The sequence below is a fragment of the Danio rerio genome, chromosome 5, assembly GCF_052040795.2.
Source record: "Danio rerio strain M-AB ecotype USA chromosome 5, GRCz13ab, whole genome shotgun sequence".
NCBI lineage: Eukaryota > Metazoa > Chordata > Actinopteri > Cypriniformes > Danionidae > Danio > Danio rerio.
The window spans coordinates 7,797,128-7,822,060 of NC_141025.1; the positions used below are offsets into that span (position 1 = coordinate 7,797,128).

General features: G+C 32.3%; 2 protein-coding genes across 9 annotated transcripts in view; both read left to right on the forward strand.

Annotated features, from left to right (window-relative positions):
* The window catches only part of stpg2 (sperm-tail PG-rich repeat containing 2), a 66,508-nt gene extending 48,310 nt beyond the window's left edge, over positions 1 to 18,198 (forward strand). For 2 of the 7 annotated variants that reach the window (NM_001441895.1, NM_001441897.1), the window contains 2 exon segments: positions 3,216 to 3,308; positions 3,400 to 4,006. In NM_001441895.1, coding sequence (NP_001428824.1) covers positions 3,216 to 3,308; positions 3,400 to 3,480 — 174 coding nt within the window. In that variant the 3' untranslated portion in view covers positions 3,481 to 4,006. 7 annotated transcript variants of the gene reach the window in all.
* smad4b (SMAD family member 4b) overlaps positions 1 to 24,933 on the forward strand; it is a 724,234-nt gene that overhangs the window by 113,108 nt on the left and 586,193 nt on the right. The window lies entirely within an intron of this gene.

Consider the following 24,933-nt stretch of genomic DNA (forward strand, 5'->3'; position numbering starts at 1 on the left):
GTTCCTATGTGAATATTAAATCACTGAAAGAGCTGCAGTTCATTTTGTATTTTTATAGGTATATTTTATGTGTTTTAAAAGTAACTTCAAAGTAAAGTAATTAGTAATCCAATTACATTTTATATTTAGTAATTAGAAATGTAATCAGATTACAATTTTCCAGTAGTAATCAGTAATTTGTAGTATATTACTTTTTTAAAGTGACTTACCCAACACTGGAGTCAACAGTGCTAACCATTGAGTCACAGTGCGCCCACCAAACTGAACCTTAAAAGTACAAAAGCATACCCTAAATCAGGGGTTCCCAAACTTTTTAGCTTGCGACCCCCAAAATAACAATGCTAGTGACTCGCGACCCCCAATATCCTCTGAGGTGGTTATATATACAGAAACCTTGCAAGCAATAGCGCACACACAACAATAGACCCAAGTTTATTCTCTGTTTCCAGTGTTAATAGCATGTTACTAGTATAACTAGCATGTTCCTAATATGAATTAACATGTTTCTATTATGTATTAGCATGTTGATACCATGTTTCTATTATGAATTGGCATGGTTATAGCATGTTTGTAGTATAATCTAGTATGTTCCTAGTATAAATAAGCATGTTTATAATATGAATTGGCAGTTTTGTAGTATGAACTAGAATGTTTCTCTCATGTTCCTTGTATGAATTTGCATGTTTTTATTATGAATTAGCATGTTCCTAGTATGAATAAACATGTTTATAGTATAATTTAACATATTTCTAGTATGAATTAGCTTGTCAATAGCATGTTTCTAATATAAACTAACTTGTCCCTAGTATAAATAAACAGTTTTTAATACGAATTAGCATGTTTCTAGTATTAATTAGTGTGTTGATCTTATGTTCCAAGTATTAATTAGCAAAGTTTTAGTATGAATTGCCATGTTTCTATCATGTTACTAGTATAATTTAGCGTGTTGATGGCATGTTCCTAAACCTTGCAAGCAATAGCGCACAAACAACAATAGACCCAAGTTTATTCTTAGTTAAATTTTTTTATCATGTATATCAAAGCTGTAAATGTGCCAGAAAGTTTAACCTGATGTTATAAAATCAATCTGCTGCATCTGACGCCATTGGGGTGTCCTTAAAATTATGTACCACTCGAGTGACAGAGTTTGTACCTTTATTTCTGAGAGTGTACAGTAAGGCACATAAAGCAAGTATTTCATTCTGAACAGAACCTGAGTCTGAAATGAGGACCTGCTGCATCTTATCTCTAGCATTACGATGGTGGAGATTATGATTTTCCATTATACGCAGAGTTTTTCATTCAACATAAACCACAAAAGCCCTAAACTCACTAAACCCCACCAGGTTGTAATTAAAATAAATAGTTTACATAATAATTAATCATCTATCATTATAACTTACCCTCATGTTGTTCCAAATGCATATGATTCATTTTCTTATGTCGAACGCAAAAATAAATGTCTGTTTTGCAGAATTTCTAACACCAATCATATGATATATATATATATATATATATATATATATATATATATATATATATATATATATATATATATGCTAATTGTAAGAAGAACAGGCTCAAATCAATATTTCAGTCATTAAAGCAGATTGTTAGCATGTTTCTAGTATGAATTAGCATGTTTGAGAGCATATTTCTAGTATGGGTTTCCATGTTATTATTAGCACGGATTTGCATATTGTTAGCATTTTCCTACTAGTATGAATTAGTATGTTTCTAGTATGAATTAGCATGTTGCTCTCATTTCTTAGTATGAGTTATTATGCTTCTATTATGAATTAGCACGTTGATAGCATCTTCCTAGTTTGATAGCATGTTCATCGTTGGAATACACGTTTCTAGTATCATTTAGCATGTTTCTAGTATGAATTACCATGTTTATATTATGAATTAGCATGTAATAGCATGTTTCTATTATAAACTAGCATATTCCTAGTATAAATAAACATGATTATATTATGAATTAGCATGTTTTAGTATGAGTTAGCTTGTTGATCTTGTATTCCTAGTATTAATTAGCAAGGTTCTAGTATAAATTACCATGTTACTATCATGTCTCTAGCATGAATTAGCACATTGATAGCATGTTTCTAATATAAACTAACTTGTCCCTAGTATAAATAAACAGGTTTTAATACGAATTAGCATGTTTCTAGTATTAATTAGTGTGTTGATCCTATGTTCCAAGTATTAATTAGCAAAGTTTTAGTATGAATTACCATGTTTCTATCATGTTACTAGTATGATTTAGCGTGTTGTTAGCATGTTCCTAGTATGAATAAGCATGTTTCTTAGTATAATTTAGCATGTTTCTAGCATGAATGACCATGTTAATATCATGTGTCTAGTATAAACTAGCATGTTCCTAGTATAAATAAACATGTTTATAATATGAATTAGCCTGATCTCATGTTGTAAGTATTAATTAGCAAGGTTCTATTATGAATTACCATGTTTTTATCATGTTCCTAGTATGAATTAGCATGTTTCTAATATGAGTAAGCATGTTTCTAGTATCATTTATCATGTTTCTATTATGAATTAGCATGTTAATAGCATGTTTCTAGTACAAACTAACATGTTTATAGTATGAATTAGCATGTTGCTCTCATTTTCCTGATTTAAATTTTTTCTATTACGAATTAGCATGATGATAGCATGTTCCTAGTATAAGCATGGTTTTAGTTTAATTTAGCATGAACTTTTATTATGAATTAACATATTATTATCATGTTTCTAGTACAAACTAGCATGTTCCATGTATGAATATATATGTTTATAATATGACTTAGCATGTTTATAGTATTAATTAGCATGATGATAGCATGTTCCTATTATAAGCATGGTTTTAGTATAAATTTTGCGTGTTTCTAGTATGAATTAGCATGTTGATAGCATGTTCCTATTATAAGCATGGTTTTAGTATAAATTAGCATGTTTTTAGTATGACTTAGCTGTTTTCTAGTCTGAATAAGCATATTTATAGTATAATTAAGCATCTTTCTAGAAATAATTAACATGTTTCTAGTACGAATTAGCATGTTGATAAATAAATAAGCTCATTAATATGAAGCCGTCATTATACAGGAGCAATTGACTGTAGAATGGTGTGACTGACCAATCAGAATCAAGTATTCTAAAGAGGTGTGTCATGATCGTAATCAAGTGTGTTTTCTTTGTTTTGTGTGCTGCAGGTGGAAAAGACAAATGAAGCGTTATATAAGAAACAGAGCACAGCTGCTTTTAAATCTGCCTCCGACAGACTTGTGGTTTCACTGTTCGCCAAAGTAAGACAGCACTCAGAATTCATCTTTACACTCTCGCAGGGAAGAAAAATCACAAATCACATCTTTTTAATATCTCAATGGTTTGTCCTAGACAGCAATGACACAAAATGGAGAGCCTGCTACCCAGGTGTTTCTACAGAGAATAAAAGCCCAGCAGACATGTCTCCTCTAATTTATTAGTAGAGATTCCTCAATATGTTTTGATCTGAAGTCAAAACCAAGAGGTCACAAACATTTATAGTTTCATTTTACACTTAAGAAGAACAGCCTCTGGGGCGACACGGTGGCTCAGTGGTTAGCACTGTCACCTCACAGCAAGAAAGTTGCTGGTTCAAGTCCTGGCTGGGTAAGTTGGAGTTTATATGTGGAGTTTGCATGTTCTCCCTGTGTTGGCGTGGGTTTCCTCCGGGAGCTCCGGTTTCCCACACAGTCCAAAGACATGCACTATAGGGGAATTGGGTAATCTAAATTGGACGTAGTGTATGTGTGTGAATGAGAGTGTATGGGTGTTTCCCAGTACTGGGTTGTTGCTGGAAGGACACCTGCTGTGTAAAACATATGCTGGATAAGTTGCCGGTTCATTTCGCTGTGGAGGGGACTAAGCTGAAATAAAGGGACTAAGCTGAAAGAAAATGAATGAATGGATGAATGAACAGCCTCAGATCAATATTTGAAAGTCATTAAAGCTCATTAATATGAAACATTCTGACTGCAGAATGGTGTGATTGACCAATCAGAATCAAGTGTTTACCAGTCACTAGTTGACTTTTATCATTTTTTTAATCCATTCAGTTGATAACTGGGTGTGGCGGGAGCAGTTTTAGCTTAGCTTAGCATAGATCATTGCTTTTAGACCATTAGACCATTAGACCATTAGGATTAGCATCTCACTCAATGTATTAGACCATTAGCATCTCCCTCAAAAATGACCAGTTTTGATAATTTTTATATTCATATATGTGGGCCGTTATCGGCGTAAACGCAGGACTCTTATCGTGCAAAAAAAATATCGCCGTTGATGTTGATAACATGTATCTAGTATATTATAGTATAGTATAAGTATAATACGAATTAGCATGTTTCTTTCTAGTATAATTTAGCATGCTTTTAGTATGAATTAGCATGTCTAAAGCATGTTTCTAGCATAAATAAACATGTTATTAGTATAAATTATCATAATTCTTGTATGAATTAGCATATTGATTGCATGTTTCTAGTATGATTAAGCATGTTTCTTGTGTGAATTTGCATGTTCCTAGCATGAATTAGCATGTTTCTTGTATGAATTAGCATGTTGATTGTATGTTTCTAGTAAAATTTAGCATGCTTTTAGTATGAATTAGCATGTTGAGACCATGTTTCTAGTATGAATTAGCATATTGATTGCATGTTTCTTGTTTGAATTAGCATGTTCCTAGTATGAATTAGCATGTTGATAGCATGTTTCTGGTATGAATAACATGTTTCTAGTATGTAGTGTATACAATAGCATATAGTATAATATGAATTAGCATGTTAGAATGATTCTAATTAGCTGCTTTAGTATGACTTAGCATTCTGATAGCATGTTTGTAGTATGAATTACCAAGTTGATGGCATGCTTTTAACATGTTTTAACATGTTGTTAACAGATTTTTTGTGTGGATTAACATGTTTTTGCAATAATTAGTATGAATTAGCATGTTGCTAGCATTTTTCTAGTATGAGTTAGCTTTTTGTTGGATGATTTTAGTGTGAATTAACATGTTAGTAACGAATTACTATGTTGTAGCATGATTTTAGATGAATTAGCATGTTTCTTGTATGAATTAGCATGTTGTTAGCATGTTTCCAGTAGCAATTAGCATGTTGATAGTATATTTCTAACATGAATTTGCATTTTATAGTATGTGGATTATCATGTTGCTGGGATTTTTCTAGTACGATTTATGTTGCTAGCATGTTTCTGTTATGGGTTAGCATGTTGCTAACATGTTTCTAGTATAGATTAGCATGCTGTTAGTGTGATTTCTAATATGAATTAGCATGTTGTTTCTTTTTCTCAAGCCACCAGAATAAGACTGCAGTATAAAGCATTATAAGAGCTCAACTCCAGCAATACAACCACAATTGATGTGTCAGCTCAGTGTTCAGTCTGTAGCAGAAGTTCAGATTTTTTTTGCACACGTCTGTTCGTACAAGTTTGAATTCAATAGGAAAAGCTCTGCTAGTTGTTTGGCTCCATGGAGGGTTTAGATGAAATCCTGTCCGTATCTAAAATCAGTAATTATACAAGGGCTAGATATGAGAATGCAGAAGTGTCCGACTGTGTAAAATCGCAGAAAGCCGAGAGAGAGTTGGACTGTGATGCAGATGCTGCAAATATTTCATTATGAGCTCAACGCTTCGCCTCACGTCTGCGCCGCTCCTTTATTAGACACACACACACACACACACAAACACACACACACACACACGTCTGCATGAGTCTGCCTAAAACACACCCATATCACATTTCTTTCATATTGCAAGTGGAAAAAGGCTTTATTTTAACACGATTGTAGTGTGACAATCTTTTTCCTTAACACATTTCTACTACATTTCTTAGTGGTTAGCACTGTTGCCTTACAGCAAGAAGGTCGCAGGTTTGAGTCCAGGTTGGGCCAGTTGGCATTTGGGTCATACCTGTCAACATTTAGATGTAAAAAATAGAGATAAGAAATTTCCTCAAAATCTGGAGCTGTTTCATTTTATTATATTTTTTACAAAAGATATAATACATTGTTTAATTTATCTGGAGATTTTTCTAAATTATACTGTTTAGCCTATTAAAATTAATAGCTATTGTAAAGAAATTGAATCGTCATCAATTCTTATTAACATTTTCTTCTCTATAATTTTAACATTCTGAATAAAGACCAACAAATGAAGCTCTCATTTAGATTTTACATTTGATTACATTAAAAAACAAGCCTTGGATTACATTGTTAATAATAATAGTAATTATTAATATTATAACAAATAAAACATATTTGTATAATAATAATAATAAAGACGACAACAACAACAATAATAATAATGCTAATATTAATAATAATAATATACAACAACAACAATAATAATGCTAACATTAATAATAATAATAATAATAATAAATGTTATAATAAATAATAATGATAATAATTCTAATTATGATGTGATTATAAATTGCTAATAATATTAATAATCATAAATAAATAAGCAATACTGCTACTACTACTACTACTACTAATAAAAATAATTAATAAAATGTATTATAAATAATAATAATCATTGTTATTATTATTAATAATAATAATCATAATAATATGACAAATAAAATGTATTTGTATAATAATAAAAATTATGATAATAATGAATATTTGTGATTATATATATATAATAATAATATAAAATATAATAATTTATTGGTATAATATTAATAATAATAAATAAGCAATACTACTACTACAACTACTAATAAATAATAACAAATAATAATCATCATCATTAATTTTTATTATTAATGTATTTGTATAAATAATAATAATACATAAAAAATAATAATTCTAACAAATGATGATGATTATATAAATAATTATAATAATAATAATAATACTACACTTATATTTTATATTATTCATCCAATCACGATCTTAATAAATACAATTCTGTTTGCATGATAGTAGTAGGAAATTGTAATATTTGTGTTTAATTGTCTTGACAATAGTTGGTCATTGCAAGTGTTCCTGTTTGGTGAGATTCACTTTAGATATTTCTCTTTCTTTCTGTCTATCTACATCTGTCCAGCTTACAGATGTTTACACAGGGCTATAAACATGGTGTGTGTGTGTGTGTGTGTGTGCGCGCGTGTATGCATGCGTGTGTGTGTGCATGTGTGTGTGTGTGTTTGTGTGTGTGTGTGTCTTTGCAATATTTATTCATTAGATCTGTCCCTCCTGACTGACATCTATATATTTGAATTTAGAGCTCTGCTGATTGCTGTTTGCTGATGTGATTAGAAAAATGCCAGTATGATCCGAATGCAATTATACAAATGGCCAGTTAGTATTACAAAATGCAGGATGCATATACAAAAATATCTGCATTTAATTTCTATCTACCACGTTTGAAGCATTTAACACTGACTAAAATCATTTCTGCTTGTCATTCAATTCGTAAACGGGCAAAAGTAGTGTTTACTGTATTGCACTAATAACACACACACACACACACACACACAGACACACATATAAAGTCAATGAAGGCATGAAGTCAAAATTATTCACCCTCCTGTGATTTTCTTTCTTAAATATTTCCCAAATTAGGTTAAACAGAGCAAGGAATTTTTCACAGTATTTCCTATAATATTTTTTCCTCTGGAGAAAGTCTTATTTGTTTTATTTCGTCTAGAATAAAAGCAGTTTTTATTTTTTTTAAAAACATTTTAAGGTCAATATTATAAACCCCCTTAAACAATATATTTTTCAATTGCCTACAGAGCAAACCACTGTTATACAATGACTTACCTAATGTAATGTGAAGTGACGCTAAAAACAGGGGTGCGGATCCAAAAGCAGGTTTATTGAAAATGGTCAGGCAAGCAACGGTCAACACAGAGGCAAACAGGTGTATACAGAAAAGTCATGGTCAGTAAACAGGCAGACGTTCAAAAGGCATGCAGCAGAGAACGTAAAACAAACAAACAAACAAGGCGAGGGTCAAAACTGGCAAGGCAAATAAAACACGTTGTAATGTTCACTATTCAGTTTAACAAGACTCAGCCACATGTGTGTGTTTGAGAGGTGTATATACAGTCTGTGTAATTAGTCCTGAACAGCTGTGTCTGTTTGCAGTCATGGGGATCTAGCATAGATATAAACACTAGATATCGCATAGGGACCCTGAGCATGCGTCAATAGCACAGCCATATTTGTACAGTGCTCCCAGGACAAGTGTCATTTAACTGCATTAGTCAAGACAGTGTTACTACGTGAAGATGCTGGACTTTAGCGCTGTCTACGGGCGTAGTAACGAGCAAACAAAGAAAACAAAGCACAAAGGCAGAACATTTCATAGGTAACATTTAGTTTTTTACGTTTTGTATGTTATGAACTTTTGTGCTAATCAGGTCACGTTATTGATGATAACAGTCACTTACTAAATTCACCATAAGGCAAAGCAGCACCAACTCGCACTAAACACTCGGCTTATGCTAGTTTTGTTGAATAAAATCAGCAAACAATGCAAAAGAAATATGACAACGAGATGCTGCGCTGCCAAAAACTTGTATTATTGTCAGCTAGTGAACGAGTCGTTCCTAAGGGGGATTCATTCACAAACAAATTGCTCCCTCTGTCAGTATGAGAAGTGAAAGCAGGAGAGGAGGTGTGTTTCAGGACATGATTTGATCAAATTTAACAGGGAGGGTGAATAGTACATTTCCATACACACAAACACAAGCTTTTCGTCAGGAATGCCTGTGCGATCGCTGATCCATCAATGTAGAAAAGTGATGTCAAATTATAATTTTAGTAATAAAAAAAAAATCCGGGATCTCCGGGAAAACTCCTAACCATGGATGTATGTGTATATGTGTATATCTCTGGCTCTGGATGGCCACAGTCCTCCACTGCAGCTTGGTCCCGCATTCATTTCAAAGGAGTGGTACCCTGTACTAAAATGGCGGCTCTATTGATGCATTCCTTCTAATAGACAACAGGGAAGGCGACATCTAATGTATATATCTATGGCGATCTAGGCCTGGTATGTGAGTGGTGTTTGACTGGATATGTATTTCTTTAGCTAGCAGATTTATAGTTTAGTATGAGTTAGATCACTAGTGACTGTGACACCTAATTAACCTAGTTAAGCCTTTAAATGTCACTTTAAGCTAAATACTAGTATCTTGATATACAGTGCTCAGCATATATATGTACATCCCTCACAAATCTCTCTTTTAAATTAATATTTTTAATAGGAAGCTGTACAATTTTATATTTGTGTATATAGATTAGATCAGTCAGTACTGAAGCCAAATCTAGAGCTTATCTAACATAATAACTTACAAGAAAGGTCCAAAAACTAGTACAGCCAAATGTATATGTTATAAATAAAATATGAAATACAAATTTAAAAAGAGGAAAAATCAAGAAGCAAAAAAATTGAAAAACTTTAGTTGAAATTTTGTATTTTTTTTATTTTATTTGTAATGTAATGGGCAGCACAAATGTCTTAATACCTCAGGCTGTTGATGTTGATCATCCACTCTGCAGGTCTCTCGCAGGCCCCCATACTGAATGTAACCCCAAACCATGAGCTTTCCTTCACCAAACTTGACTGATTTCTGTGAGAATCTTGGGTCCATGTGGGTTCCAGTAGGTCTTCTGCAGTATTTGTGATGATTGTGATGCAGTTCAACAGATGATTCAACAGAAAAATCCACCTTCTGCCACTTTTCCAAATGATGAACTAGAAGTTATTATGTTATTAGAAGTTAGAATGTATAATGTTTTGCTCTTACAACTGGGATCGACGACAAGACTTTTATCAGGTAGTGTATACCAAAATGTATCTTCATAAACTCAGAATTTTACTGTTCTTTTTGAGAATTTTGTCACTGTCAAATAATATTAAATAATTTCTGTTCATTTGAAGCAATTTGAAAAAAAAAATATGATTAATAATAACCATAATAATTATAAATAATAATAATAATAATAATATAGTTGTTGTTTTATATAATTCCTCAAATCAAGATGGAAATAATAAATCTTTGTTTGAATGAAAGTAATGGGAAATTCTAATAACGTCAACATACAAATTTCTGTCCTTGTAAACCACCAAAACCAGCACACACACACAGAGCCCGCCTCATATGTTCCTGCAGTAAATGCATTGTGCAGACGCTGTTTATGATGCTGTGGTCAGATATTAGATTTCTCTTGGCAGGATACGCCTCCGCCGGGCTCATATAATGTAAGCCAATCGTTTGAGAAGACTCAATGCCTCCATCAATACAGCAAGCCACGCAACGAGAACGCACGAAAGAGACAGAGCTGCTTTCTGTCCGCCGCGTCCAGAAACACTGATGTCCTGCACAACGACCCACACACTCCAGGTGACTCTAGGGTAGAGCAATATATGTTAACATAAGCAAGTGTGATACCTCCTGTTCATTTGAATCATTTTTCAGATATTTTCCAAGTGTTTTTTTAACAGAGATTTTTTTTTTAACAAAAGTTTTAGTAACTCATTTTTTTTTATCTTTGCCATGATGGCAGTAAATAATATTGGACTAGATCATTTTCAAGACTCTAGTATTCAACTCAAAGTGACATTTAAAGGCTTAACTGGGGTAGTTTCAACGTTTAATAATAAGAAAGCACACTGAAAATAATCATTCGTGGGATTATTCAGTTTTTTAAGGTGAGTGGTTGCACACTATTTGTATAAGCTGAATTTAAATAAATAAATTAATTTTAGTAATGTTCAACTTATTTGTTTAATTTCAGTCCATGAACTGTTTGCAACCACTTACCTTAGAAAATAGAGTAAATCCAATGAGTCATTATGTTCAGTGCAGTTAAAACATCTACAAAAGTGGGCTTTGTTTAATGATCTGCATTAATTTTTAGTTCTTTCTTTCTTTCTTTCTTTCTTTCTTTCTTTACGGGGGTTGTTATACAATTTTAATTGATTTAATTTTTAATTTCTCTTATTGTCTGATTTGTACGGTATTTGTCAGTTTCATATACATTGTAATTGCTTTTCTGTTATTGCAATAAAAATGTATTTGTATAATAATAATAATATTAATAATAATAATAATAGATAGTTATATTAAATAATAATAAAAATAATAGTAAATATTATTCTAACAAAATAATATGTGTTTTTATAAATAATAATAATAATAATAATTAATATTATTATTAATATTATTATATAATCATCATCATCATTATTATTTTTATTTATTATAGAAATACATTTTATTTGTCATAATAATAATAATAAATAAGTATATTAAATAATAATAAAATAATAATTAGTAAATATAATTATTATAACATAAAATGCGTTTTATAAATAATAGTAATAATAATAATTATTATGAATATTGTTATTATTATTATTATTATGGTTATGATAATTATATAATAATAATAGCAATAACAAATACATTTCTATAATAATAATAATAAATAATAATAATAATAATAATAATAATAATAATTGGCGTTTTTTTCCCACTGTGGCCTCCCCAGATTAATAAAGGGACTAAGCCAAAAAGGAAATTAATAATAATAATAATAATAAATAAATAAATTGTATTTCTAAAATAATAATAATAAATAATAACTATAATAAATAATAGTAATGATGATGATTATATAGTAATAATAATAATAGTAACAAATCAAATGTATATAAATATATTAAATATAAAACCGGCTTAACTGGGTTAATTAGGGCAAATAGGCAAGTCATTGGACAACAGTGGTTGGTTCTGTAGCCAATCGATAAAAGTATTATTCTGAATGGGCTAATATTGACCTTTATTATATTAAAACTGCTTTTATTCCAGCAAAAGAAAAAGAAAAAGATTTTCTGCAGAAGAAAAAAATATATAACCGGACATTTTCCTTGCTCTGTTAAACATCACTTGGGAAATATTTGAAAAGAATAAAAATCTCACAGGAGGGCTAATAATTATGCCTTCAACCTTAGCATTTAATTTCAGCTATTTGTCCTGGAAACCATTTCATTTAGTTGATATGTGAAGCTTGTGTTTTTATTAGCGAGTTGTTCTGCTGTTAGTACCGCTGTTCATGAACTTCTTGTGAACTCCAAGCTGCATTTTGCTTTATTTAAGCAGTGTTTTTCGAGAGTTATGCACAAATATTTCATCTTGTTTTATTTTTGGTTTTCAGGTCCAGCTTATTACAGTCCAGATGTTAAATCCAGCTCTACACTGGCACTGATTATCTCAAAAGAAGATCGCTTCAAAGACCCTAAAGATGAAGTGCCTGGGCCCACAGCATATGAGGTAAATACTATTGCATATGCACAGGTGTATTAGTAATAATAATAATAATAATAATAATAATAATAATAACAATAATAATACATTTGGGCGACATGTTAACACTGTCTTCTTACTGCAAGCAGGTTGCAGATTTGGATACCGATTGTGTCAGTTAGCGTTTCTGTGTGGAGTTTGGATGTTTTCCCCCATGTTGGTGTGGGTTTCCTCCGGGTGCTCCGGTTTCCCCCACAGTCCAAACACATGTGCTGTTGATGAATTGAATAAGCTAAATTGGCCTGTAGTGTTTATCGGTGTTTCCTAGTACTGGGTTGCAGCTGGAAGGGCATCCACTGTGTAAAACATATGCTGGATAAGTTGGTGGTTCATTCCACTGTGGCAACACCTGATGAGTAAAGGGACTCAACTGAAATGAATGGATGAATAAATAATACACACAAAAAAAGTGTGACTTGTTCAAACTGAAATGAGTTGAATCAACACTATTCGTGAGTTTTTCTGGGGGGAAAACTTAATTGTTTTATGTTTAAACCACTTACATTTGTAAAAACAATTAAGCTAAATTAATCTATTTGTGAGACAACAGGAAGAAATTGTGGAGCCTAGGGTTTTTTTAGTGTTTTAATGTTGATAATAATACATTTATTTTTATGTCACTTGTTTATTTATTATTATTTATTTGAACATTAATTAAACAAATTATGAAAAAAATCATGATTTTACAAAAACATTTATTCATTAATTATAATAATGTAAAGGTAATATTTTGAAATGAATAAAATAATTATTAACGAATTTCTTTACATATTATAATAACTTCTTGTTAATTTATTTCTATTTACATTTTTAAAAATTGTTAATAAGCACTGAGATACAGCTTCATCTAAAAACACCACTTTACTGAGATGAAGTGTGTGTATATACAGTTTAAGTCAGAATTATTAGCCCCCTTTTAATTCAATTTAATTTTTTGAAATATTTCCCAAATTATTTTTACCAGAGCAAGGAAATTTTCACAGTATGTCTGATAATATTCTTTTGGAGAAAGTCTTATTTGTTTTATTTCGGCTAGAATAAAAGCAGTTATTAATTTTTTAAAAACTATTTTTGGGACAAAATTATTAGCCTCTTTAAGCTAATTTTTTTTCCGATAGTCTACAGAACAAACCATCATTATACAATAACTTGCCTTATTCCCCTAACCTGCCTAGTTCACCTTATTAACCTAGTTAAGCCTTTAAATGTCATTTTAAGCTGTATATTATTGTCTTGAAAAATATCTAGTCAAATATTATTTACTGTCATCATTCATTCATTCATTTTCTTGTCGGCTTAGTCCCTTTATAAATCTGGGGCCGCCACAGCGGAATGAACCGCCAACTTATCCAGCAAGTTTTTACGCAGCGGATGCCCTTCCAGCCGCAACCCATCTCTGGGAAATACTGTCATCATGTCAAAGATAAAATAAATTTATTATCTGAAATAAGTTTTTTAAACTATTATGCTTAAAAAATGTGCTGAAACAATCTTCCCTCAATAAAACAGAAATTGGTGAAAAAAATAAATAGGGGCGCTAATAATTCAGGGGGGCTAATAATTCTGACTTTTACTGTATCATTTTATTTTTTATTTAATTTGTTTTCTGTTAAACAATGTAATACAATTCAGTTCAAAGAACATAAAGGTATGGTATATTACAACCTTGAAGTAAAATCAGATGTGTTGTACTGTCGGGGATATAGAGTCCATTTTATTCATTTCTCAGTGAATATAGCCAATGTATTTTGGTGCATTTAAACAAAACAGATTTATTAAACAGATATATTTATTCAAATCATTTTTTAGTCACCAAACATATTTAGAAATTGAAAGATAGTACAATAAAATTCAGTAAAATTCAAGTAAAATATTGCAAAAACTAATTACAACCCACAAAACTAGTGAAAGTAAATTTTTCAATTTTTTTGCTTCTCTTAATTTTTCCTCTTTTTTTAAAGTTTGTATTTAATGTTTTTCTATAACGTATAAATTTGTGTGTACTTTATATTTTTTGGATCATTATCATAAGTTATTTTGTTAGATAAGCTCCAGATTTGGCTTTAGTACTCACTAATCTAATGTACAGTTGAAGTCAGAATTATTAGCCCCCCTTTGAATTTTTTTCTATTTTATAAATATGTCCTAAATGATGTTTAACAGAGCAAGGAAATTTACACAGTATTAGCCCCTTTAGGGTTTTTTTTCCGATAGTCTACAGAACAAACCATCATTATACAATAACTTGCCTAATTACCCTAACCTGCCTAGTAAAGTTAATTAACTTAAATTAAGCCTTTAAATGTCACTTTAAGCTGTATAGAAGTATCTATCTATCTATCTATCTATCTATCTATCTATCTATCTATCTATCTATCTATCTATCTATCTATCTATCTATCTATCTATCTATCTATCTATCTATCTATCTATCTATCTATCTATCTATCTATCTATCTATAAAGATATTTTTAACCTGTTTTTCCTGCTGGCTAATCAAAATTAATGTTGTTAAATAATATAATTATAAAACAGTTATATGAATAATCTCTGTTAATCTGTAGTTTTAATGTGCTTTATTGCAACACATTTGTACAATCTTTTCATATTCAGTGTTTTTGCTAAATAAAATACATAAAAACCTATAAAATAGCAGAAATGCAAAACAAAAAAAATATTAAATAAAAATGACAAAAAAGAAAAATATTACTTTTAAGTTTTCTAAAAAAAAAAAAAAAATAGAAAAAAAAATATTACAATTGGACTGCAAAGCAAAATAATATTAACTAAAATGTAAAAAAAAAAAAAACGTTACAAATATATTTATTAGTGGTAGTCGTATAATTAATAATTATTATTGGAATAAAATGTTAATAAAAAAGTACTGTATAAATGTTTTAATTATTAGCCCAAAATAATTAAATAAATAAATAAATAAATAGGTAAATAAATAAATAAATGAATAAATATATCCCCTCTATTTTCTTTTTTAATTATTTCCCAAATTATGTTTAACAGAGCAAGGAAAATTATATATATATATATATATATATATATATATATATATATATATATATATATATATATATATATATATATACACACACACACACACACACACACACACACACACACATAATTTTGTGAATCTACTTCGGAACGATAATTATTGTGAAAAGCACAAAACAAATAAACTTGATTTGAATGAAATATAAGACACAAAAGTGGATATAAATAATAGCAATAACCAGTAATGTTAAAATCACAGGGAATTAAATAATAAGACAACATAGCAGAAAAAGCATAGAAAGCAGTACAGTGACTTTTGAAGATGAGCAAATATATAATAATACACAGGGTTAGTATGCAATATAGATATGTATTGAATTATGTCAATGTGTGTGTGTGTGTGTGTGTTTGTGTTTGATAGTTGAGTCCAGTCATCATGGACACGGTTTTGAAAGGCACCTTTAACGTAACCCTGCACAATCCTCTGATGTCCAGCACGAGATCCCTGTCTTCACACAGGTCTTGGAGAAAACCCACAGCCCATAGTAGTGCTTGACTCAGGTCAGTGACTCCACATCAGATTAGACAATCTTCCGCATGGCTGATTGATCTAAAACCAAAGACACTCAAAAAAGCATGCGCCATATTTTTTTTTAATGTCAGTTAAAGCTAGTTAGTTTTATTAATGGCAATAATTATTAATGTTTATATTTTTACATACTGATTTTCTTTGCAATCATAAGCATCTGTAGCTTTTCTGTCCTGAAGAATATGTGTGGATAGTAAAAATGTTGATAAATATAAATATATTTTTTAATCTTTTGATATCATGACACGATGCATTGCTGAGTTATAGCTACTTGTCAAATGTTTTGGATGTTTTTCTGGATAAAGATTAAAGCAAACTCTTTTCATTATATAGAGAAGATGTAAAAATAGATTAAAATCTCACTTATAATTTTTAACCTGTTTTTCCTGCTGGCTAATCAAAATTAATGATGTCAAATAATATAATTATCATAGAATAACAGTGCCAACAAACAAAGCAGCAGTCTATGCATTAAGAATAATTATTATAATAAAAAAAAATGTTTTAATTATTAAAATGAAGGCTGAGTTATATGAATAATCTCTGTTAATCTGTAGTTTTAATGTGCTTTATTGCAACACATTTGAACAATCTTTTCATATTCAGTGTTTTTTGCTAAATAAAATACATAAAAAAACCTATAAAATAGCAGAAATGCAAAACCAAAAAAAAATTAACTAAAAATGACAAAAAAGAAAAATATTAACTAAAAGATGTTCAAAATAAGTAAAATTTAGGATATTTGTAGAGGCAGATGCTGTTTGGCTTTCAATTGTGATATTTTTTTATTTGAATTTTCCTGCACATTAGTTACAATTTTCAATTTAATTTTCAAATTTTAGAGCAAAGAATGTCTATCATACATTCTTACAAAGACAGCCAAAAATGTAATTGTGTCTAACATATTTTAAAGCATTTGCCCAATCCTTTTAAGTTTTCAAAAAAAAAATAAAAAAAAATAAAATATGAAAAAAAAAAAAATAATATATATATATATATATATATATATATATATATATATATATATATATATATATATATATATATATATATAAAAATTGGACTGCAAAGCAAAATAATATAAACTAAAATGTAAAAAAAAAAAAACTATTTATAAATATATTTATTAGTGGTAGTCATATAATTAATAATAATTATTGGAATAAACTATTAATTAAAAAGTACTTTATAAGTGTTTAATTATTAGCAAATAAATAATAAATAAATAAATAAATAAATAAATAAATAAATAAATAAATAAATAAATAAATAAATATATCCCCTCTATTTCCTTTTTTAAATATTTCCCAAATTATGTTTAACAGAGCAAGGAAAATTTTCAGTTTGTCTGATAATATTTTTTCTTTTGGAGAAAGTCTTATTTGTTTTATTTCTGCTAGAGTAAAAGCAGTTTTAATTTTTTTTAAAAACATTTTAAGGTCAAAATTATTAGCCCCTTTAAGCTACATTTTTTTTCAATAATCCACAGAACAAACCATCATTATACAATAACTTGCCTAACTACCCTAACCTGCCTAGTGAACCTAATTAACCCAGTTAAGCCTTTAAATGTCACTTTAAGCTGTATAGAAGTGTCTATACACTAAAATAGTATGTACTGTAGTAAAATATTACATACTGTCTTCATGGCAAAGAAAAAATAAATCAGTTATTAGAAATAAGTTATTAAAATTATTATGAATAAAAATGTGTTTAAGAAAAATCTGCTCTTCTTAAACAGAAATTGAGGAAAAAATAAACAGGGGGGGGCTAATAATTCTGACTTATATATAAATATATACATACATTTTGAAAAAAAAAGATAATATTGCAATAGAATAATAATATTAATAATAATATAATTAAATCACTTATGCAAAGCAAAAGGAGGAATACAAAACTATATTAAAAGTCTCGTAGTTTGTAAATTGTTTTTAGGACATTTTGATTAGTGGCATTGCATTGAAATGTCAAATGTGATATTGTTTTTTCACCTTCCGTATCATCTTACATGTTTCTTTCTGTATTTTAATTTGTTTTCCAGGTCACACACTTCTAAAAAGACCTCAGCTAAACCTCTCCTATTAAACACATGCTTCCCAGGAGTTCCTGTCACACACACACACACACACACACACACACACACACCTCTTTATGGGTGATATATTTCCCCAGCGTTCACGACGAATAAATCAGGATTCTTTAATTGGTTTGATGTTTCAGGGTTTTTGTGCGTCATAAATTCTCAGCCCTGCCCACAATAACACAGTGCTAATGTAGAGCGATCTGAATGCACACACACACACACACACACACACACACACACACACACACACACACACACACACACACACACACACACACAGCATCTCCATATCGTTACACACACCCTTTTAATCTAATTAAGCATTTACACACTCTCATTATTCAGCAGAGAGAGGGAGGTCGAGGAGAGACGTCGAAGACCCGAACCGACAGAAGAAAGAGAGGTTTTAGCTCTTTATTGAACTGACTTGTTTTACATTTGCAAGCTAATTGAATCAGATAAATCACTGTGGCGGCTCTCTTTCTCTCTCGGCGCTCGCGTCTGTTTGTCTCGTTGGAGTTTACCGATGTTACTGCGTTTCAAAGTCAATGCGAAATCAAAATTGAAGCCATTTACTTTCCCAACACACTGGTCTTATTGTAAACCATTCATCAGTGCAAAAAAAACAAAGCAAACAAAAAGGCTTTGGTGTAAACCTTTAGCCTAAATAATTTCAGGTTAATGCATTTCATTTATTTCTCCATATGAGAATTGATTTTTTCCCAACACAGGCTCATTATCGATACCTACCCCTGTCTACATTCCTTGAGCTCGCAAATTGTGTAGCCAGAGGAACATCTGGCTGCGTTTTGCCTTTAAACAAATGCTATGGGGCAGTATGACACCACTGAAGGCATCTGTTCATTTTAGAGCGACCAGCTGACCACTTACCTCTGCACAGATGGCTTTTCCGGTGTTACGACTCTTCCAGTAGCTAACCACATATGTTGGCAACACTATCGGTTGGGTTTAGGGGTGGGTAGGTCAGTTGGTCAGTCAGTCAGTTAGTTAACAGCAAGCTGGCTCGGTCATCTAAAGCAGTGGTTCCCAACCTTTTTTTGCCTAAGACCCCTTTTTCCCCGGAAAATATTGTAAGGCCCCACTCCACATTTATTGATATAATCGCTCACATAAGTTTGCAGTAATGATGACAAAAAATGTTTTTATTTTTAAACAAACGGTATGTTTGTTACTATATCAAGATATGTTTATGTACAAATAATAGCTTAATGTTTCCCAGAGATGGGTAGCGACTGGAAGGGCATCCGCTGCATAATACATGTGCTGGATAAGTTGGCAGTTCATTCCGCTGTGGCGACCCCGGATTAATGAAGGGTCTAAGCCGAAAAGAAAATAATTAAATAATAGTGTAATGTAAAATATAAAAGCAAAACATCAGTAGTCTGTTTGTAACTGAAAAACGTAAGCCTTTGGGCTTCAAATTGACCCTATTTGAAATTCAATAACAAAAATATCAATATTCACACTGGTTTATAAAGAAAAAATAATGTAGGCTATTACAATTTACTACTTGCACGTTATTTGTTATGCTCTATCAATTAGTGTGAGCATTGCTTTGAGGCGAATCAGTGAGACTCTGAGCTCTATTTTGACGGTCCATGCGCAGAGCGCAAAACACAGGGCGCAAACGCTTTCAGGACGTATCAGAACGCATTTTTGCTAATTTACGGACGGGAAAATCAGCTTTGCGCCAAGGCGCATGGGCTAAAAGGGTTGCGTTTATTTTCTTAATGAGTTATAGGTGTGTTTTGAGAATAAACCAATTAGAGTCTCATCTCCCATTCCCTTTAAGAGTCAGCTGCGTCGCGCCAAGAGCGCATTCACTATTTACAGGACGCAAAGTAAGTCTAAGTGGAAAAAATGAGCATTTCACAAGCAAACAGTTCACAGTTTTTTAACAGAAAACAGTTAAACAGAGCATCACCTGCGTGAGAATGAGAGATAATGGATCTTCTTTCACATTCGCTCGTGGATGGGGAAACCTTTACGCACAGACATCAATTAGTCTATAAATAATTAATTTTGTTTGTTGAGCGCAAATATTCGTTTCAAAACTATTTTTAAATTCAGTTCTAATTTCCAGCAAAAGAATAAATGAACAATAATGACGAAGTGTGCTTAAATACCTGAGTTATTTCCAAATACACCTGCCATGCCCCATATGGTCTAAAACCTGACAGGTGGACAAATCTAAGCTTGTTTTTAATAAAACAAATATAAATATGGATATAATAAATAATACTGCTAGTAATAATAACATTATACAAAAGCAAATTGTTATTAATGAACTGAAAAAGCCTCCCGAGATGAAGAAGGCATAAAAGCAGTGATTTTTCATATTTATGTAGGCTAGAAAATAATATGTTTTGTAATATTTTAATCCTTTATATTTATATTCTATATCTATTCTTGTTATATCCTATATATATCCTTAATATTAAAATTTTTTCATATGTAAAGATTTTTGCCTATTGCTCTCTTGTGTGTATTAAGCAGTGTGTAAGCGAGGCGCAACTCTGCGCTGGAGTTTAGACCGGGTTAGTTTTGGTCTAATGAAAAATCTATTATAGTTTCTCAAAATAGCAACGCGCCAGCAGTGCGCCTCAGAACGCCTTCCTTTTTAGACCAGAACGCCTATGGGCGCACAAATGAGCGCTAATGCATTTGCTATTTAAATATAAGCGTAGCGCAACGCCTCAAAACCACTCTTGCGCCAAGCTGAAACTACCAAAAGACTATTGCGCCACGTCTTGCGCCACACTGCGCCGGGTGTATGATAGGGCCCTCTTTCTTTTTTGTGAAGGACGGATTACAAATTTGTCCATTTTTTGGTCAGCTAAGGCAGTGGTCCTCAACCTTTTTATCACCACGCACCAGTCGGGTCAACGCTTGACAATTTTACTGCGGGGAGTTGGGGGTATTTCGTAGGTTGCTATGCGACCATAAACCGTTTTCTCAAAGGATGACAAACTGACAAAACATTGCTGTCACTCTCTGATAACAGTTACAAGGACTGCAGTGTTTGTGTGTTCTGGGTTTGTCTGAGAAAATTAGTCTTACCGAAATGTAAATATTCCATACAAGCTGAAGCTGATCGGTCAATTATTGTCACGTGACTTGCGGTGCGCTTGCAGCTCGGGGTTCATTGGTGCGAGCGTGTCACGCCGCTTGTGAGTGCAAGCCACGAAACTCCATTGGAAACAACAAACTTTTGCAGGCTCTTGAAATGTGCAATATGCGAACTCCCCTAGAAAGCTGCAGTCATTTGTGATGTCCATTAGTTGATCTTCTTGCAGAGCCATGGTGAATTCACCTGATTTGTTGTCAAGTGGGTTGCGGATTTATGTCTTGGCAGTTTGCGGGTCGTTCACTGGGCCTTTTTCCATTAGTAAAGAAACTTTCTTAAGACGTCTGTTTCTTACTCCTTTTGCTGCTTGTGGGTTAAATTTGGGCGCTCAAGTGACCGAGACGTAAACAAGTGAATATGGTCATTTTCAAAATAAAAGACTTTTCAAAATAAAAGATCGTTCAGACTCAGATAATAAATAAAATGGAAATAGTTCATGATTTCTTGTGCAGCCTGGTACTAATTGATCCACGGACCGTGGTTGAGGACCTCTGAGATAGGAGATAAAATGAACTAAGGCAACATGATCATTCTCCTAATTGGCCACTGCTTTTTAAATATGACGCAACCCCCCACAAAACTCACTGAGGCCCCCTTGTGGGCCACAACCCCCCTGTTGGGAACCACAGATCTAAAGTGTATATTGCACCCTCTGGTGGATCTGGAACAAAAACTGCGAGCAGATGTACCTCTGGTTATGTATTTTGCTGTCTCCAGAAATGTAAACAGGGATATGAATCCACAATGAGCCTAGGATGTTTTTTTTCGTGACTGTAAATGTAAGCTTTTAGGAGTCATAATAATAATAATAAACTTTTCTAGACACTCAAAGCGCTTTACGCATTCAGGGGAATCTCCTTATCCACCACAAGTGTGCAGCATCCATCTGGAAGATGCGACGGCAGCCATAATGCACCACACACCGGCTGATTGGTGGAGAGGAGACAGAGTGATTAAGCCAATTATGATATGGGGATTGTTAGAAGGCCATGATGGACATGATGGGTTATATAATTTAACCCAATGCATTGGGTTATTTTGATTAAATGTTATTTTTTCTATTCTGGTATTACTATTGAAGTACTACTATTACTTTAGAATTATAGCTGTGTGAATAAATTAATGTCTTCGCTGGGTCCTAAAGGCGAAAAAGACAGCTGAAAATCCCAAATATGTGGATCATTTTCTCCCCAAAAAACTGTAGAGGTGAACACGGGCGTTGGAGAAAGCGTTTTATCGGCCATGAAGCATGCATTTGTATAATCAATAACTAAGAGTGCTGGTGAAACGAATAGAAAAACCACGACAAAAGAGGTAATTTGATAAAAAAAATAACAACAATATTGTTACGCTAGTGTAACCACGGGGAATGACACATACAACTGAGGTAAGATCCAAATGCAGGTTTATTCGTCGTCAGGCAAGCAATGGTCAATACAGGTGCAAACGGGTATGTGTAGGCAATCCAGAATCGTAATCAGTAACAGACGAGAGGTCAAAAGGCAGGCGGCAGGCAGGGAGAACAAGAATACAAGGCTAGGTTGAAAAACAGGAAAACTAGACAGGAAGAACGCGTAATGTGATCAACAGATAAACAAGACTCGGCCAAGTGAATGAGTGAGTGTGTAGCTTAAGTAGTGTGTGCAATCAGTCTCTGACAATCCTCAGGTGGTGTGAAAGTAATCAGTTTAGATGAGGAAGCATGTGTGTCTGGGCGAAGTGCATGTATGAATATGTAGTCCATAAATGGTGGATTTGTAGTCCATGGTTATAGTTAGTGCAAATCAGCGATCTTATGGGATATGATCGCTGTTAATCGTGACAGCTAGAGCTTGAATAAACTTTACAATGCAAAAACAACATTTGTACACATATTAATGCAGCTGTTCTGTGTCAGTTAAATCAGTTGACTGTTGAAATTCAAAATTTTAACCCAACTGGTTGAGTTATAAAATAAATAAACAAATAAAGATAAAAAATAACCCAACAAAGCATCAAATATTTAACCCAACTGGTTAAGTTATTATTAAATAATCTAAAAAAGATTAAAAATAACCCAACAACGCACCAAATATGTTTAACTCAACCATCGGGTTGAAGAAATAACTCAATGTTTTTTAGAGTGTAGTGGGCGGGGCTTAATTCACCATTTTTCCAGTTACACTTTTCCCCATTCAAAAACTTTGGGAGTGACATGTCTTGTATAAGGGCGACGCAGTGGGTAGCACGTTCGCCTCACAGCAAGAAGGTCGCTGGGTCACTGGTTCGAGCCTCGGCTCAGTTGGCATTCTTTGTGGAGTTTGCATGTTCTCACTGCGTTCGCATAGGTTTCCTCCGGGTGCTCCAGGTTTCCCCCACAGTCCAAAGACATGCGGTACAGGTGAATTGGGTAGGCTAAATTGTCCATAGTGTATGAATGTGTGTATGTGTGAATGACTGTGTCTGGATGTTTCCCAGAGATGGGTTGCGGCTGGAAGGGCATCCGCTGCGTAAAAACTTGCTGGATAAGTTGGCGGTTCTTTCCGCTGTGGCGACTACGGATTAATAAAGGGACTAAGCCGACAAGAAAATGAATGAATGAATGTCTTGTGTATTCTTAAGCCTTTGTATGAATATAAGCCATGAACTTTCGAAATTTCGAATTTCTGGTCTTCTTGTAAACCATTCATCAGTGTGGAAAAACAAAACTGAACAAAAGGCTTTGGTGTAAACTTTTGGCAAAAATTATTTCAGGTTAATGAATTCACGTTTATTTTCTCTACATGGAAACTGATTTTTTTCACAACTGTACATGTGGAAAATAGACCTGAACGGTTGTTACGGAGGCGTATGCATTTTTAATTTGATTATGTCTGTTTTTACACCAAAGTTATGTACTTTTGTCTTTTCCTCCTCGAGTGCTTCTAATCAAAGTCGAGTCTTTCTATTTCTAACTCAAATTCTTATTATGTTTCCCTCCTGGTGTATGAAGATGAACCCAGCATGACAATGATGCAAAATGACAATAATTTAAAGCCAAATTGCAGGGAGAGATAATGATTTTAGAAAGATGGCAGAATCATAATTATGTTTTTTACACAAAGATTGGAAGCTCTGATTTAGCAGTCCTTGTTGCATTATATGCCAGTGTTCAGAAACGGGAAAACTTTAAACACATGTAGCTCCAAAAATATCAAAGTCACAGTATCTCTGTATTCTTTTGCATTCTTAAAGCGATAGCTCACCCAAAAACAAATCATTATTTATTCACACTTTACTTGTTCAAAACCTATTTGAGTAGGGGTCCGTTCTTCGTACGTGGATTACTCAGTTAGCTGGATTTGGATATTAACGATTTGACACGATCCAGGATCGTTTCGTTCTTCAAAGCTGATCCGAGAGTTGTTGTCATGGCAACAGTTCTGCTAGGTCAAACCTGATTGGGAGCAGGTTCAATTCATATAAACAGGATTAGATCGGCTCAGTTCAAGCAAAGATAATACAGAAAGTATGTTCCGAATTCTGATATTTTCTTACAGTAGTAGTTATATACACTTGGGAAAAGAGTACATATTTACAAACTATATATATAAAGTTATAGTCATTAATAAAATAAATTAAGTTATAAATATTAATAAAACGTATGCAATCTGCACCCTAGAAATGAAAGTACAAAGACTGCCACCTGGTGGTGCAAAGAGAAAACTTATTGATATGAACTTTTTAGATCGC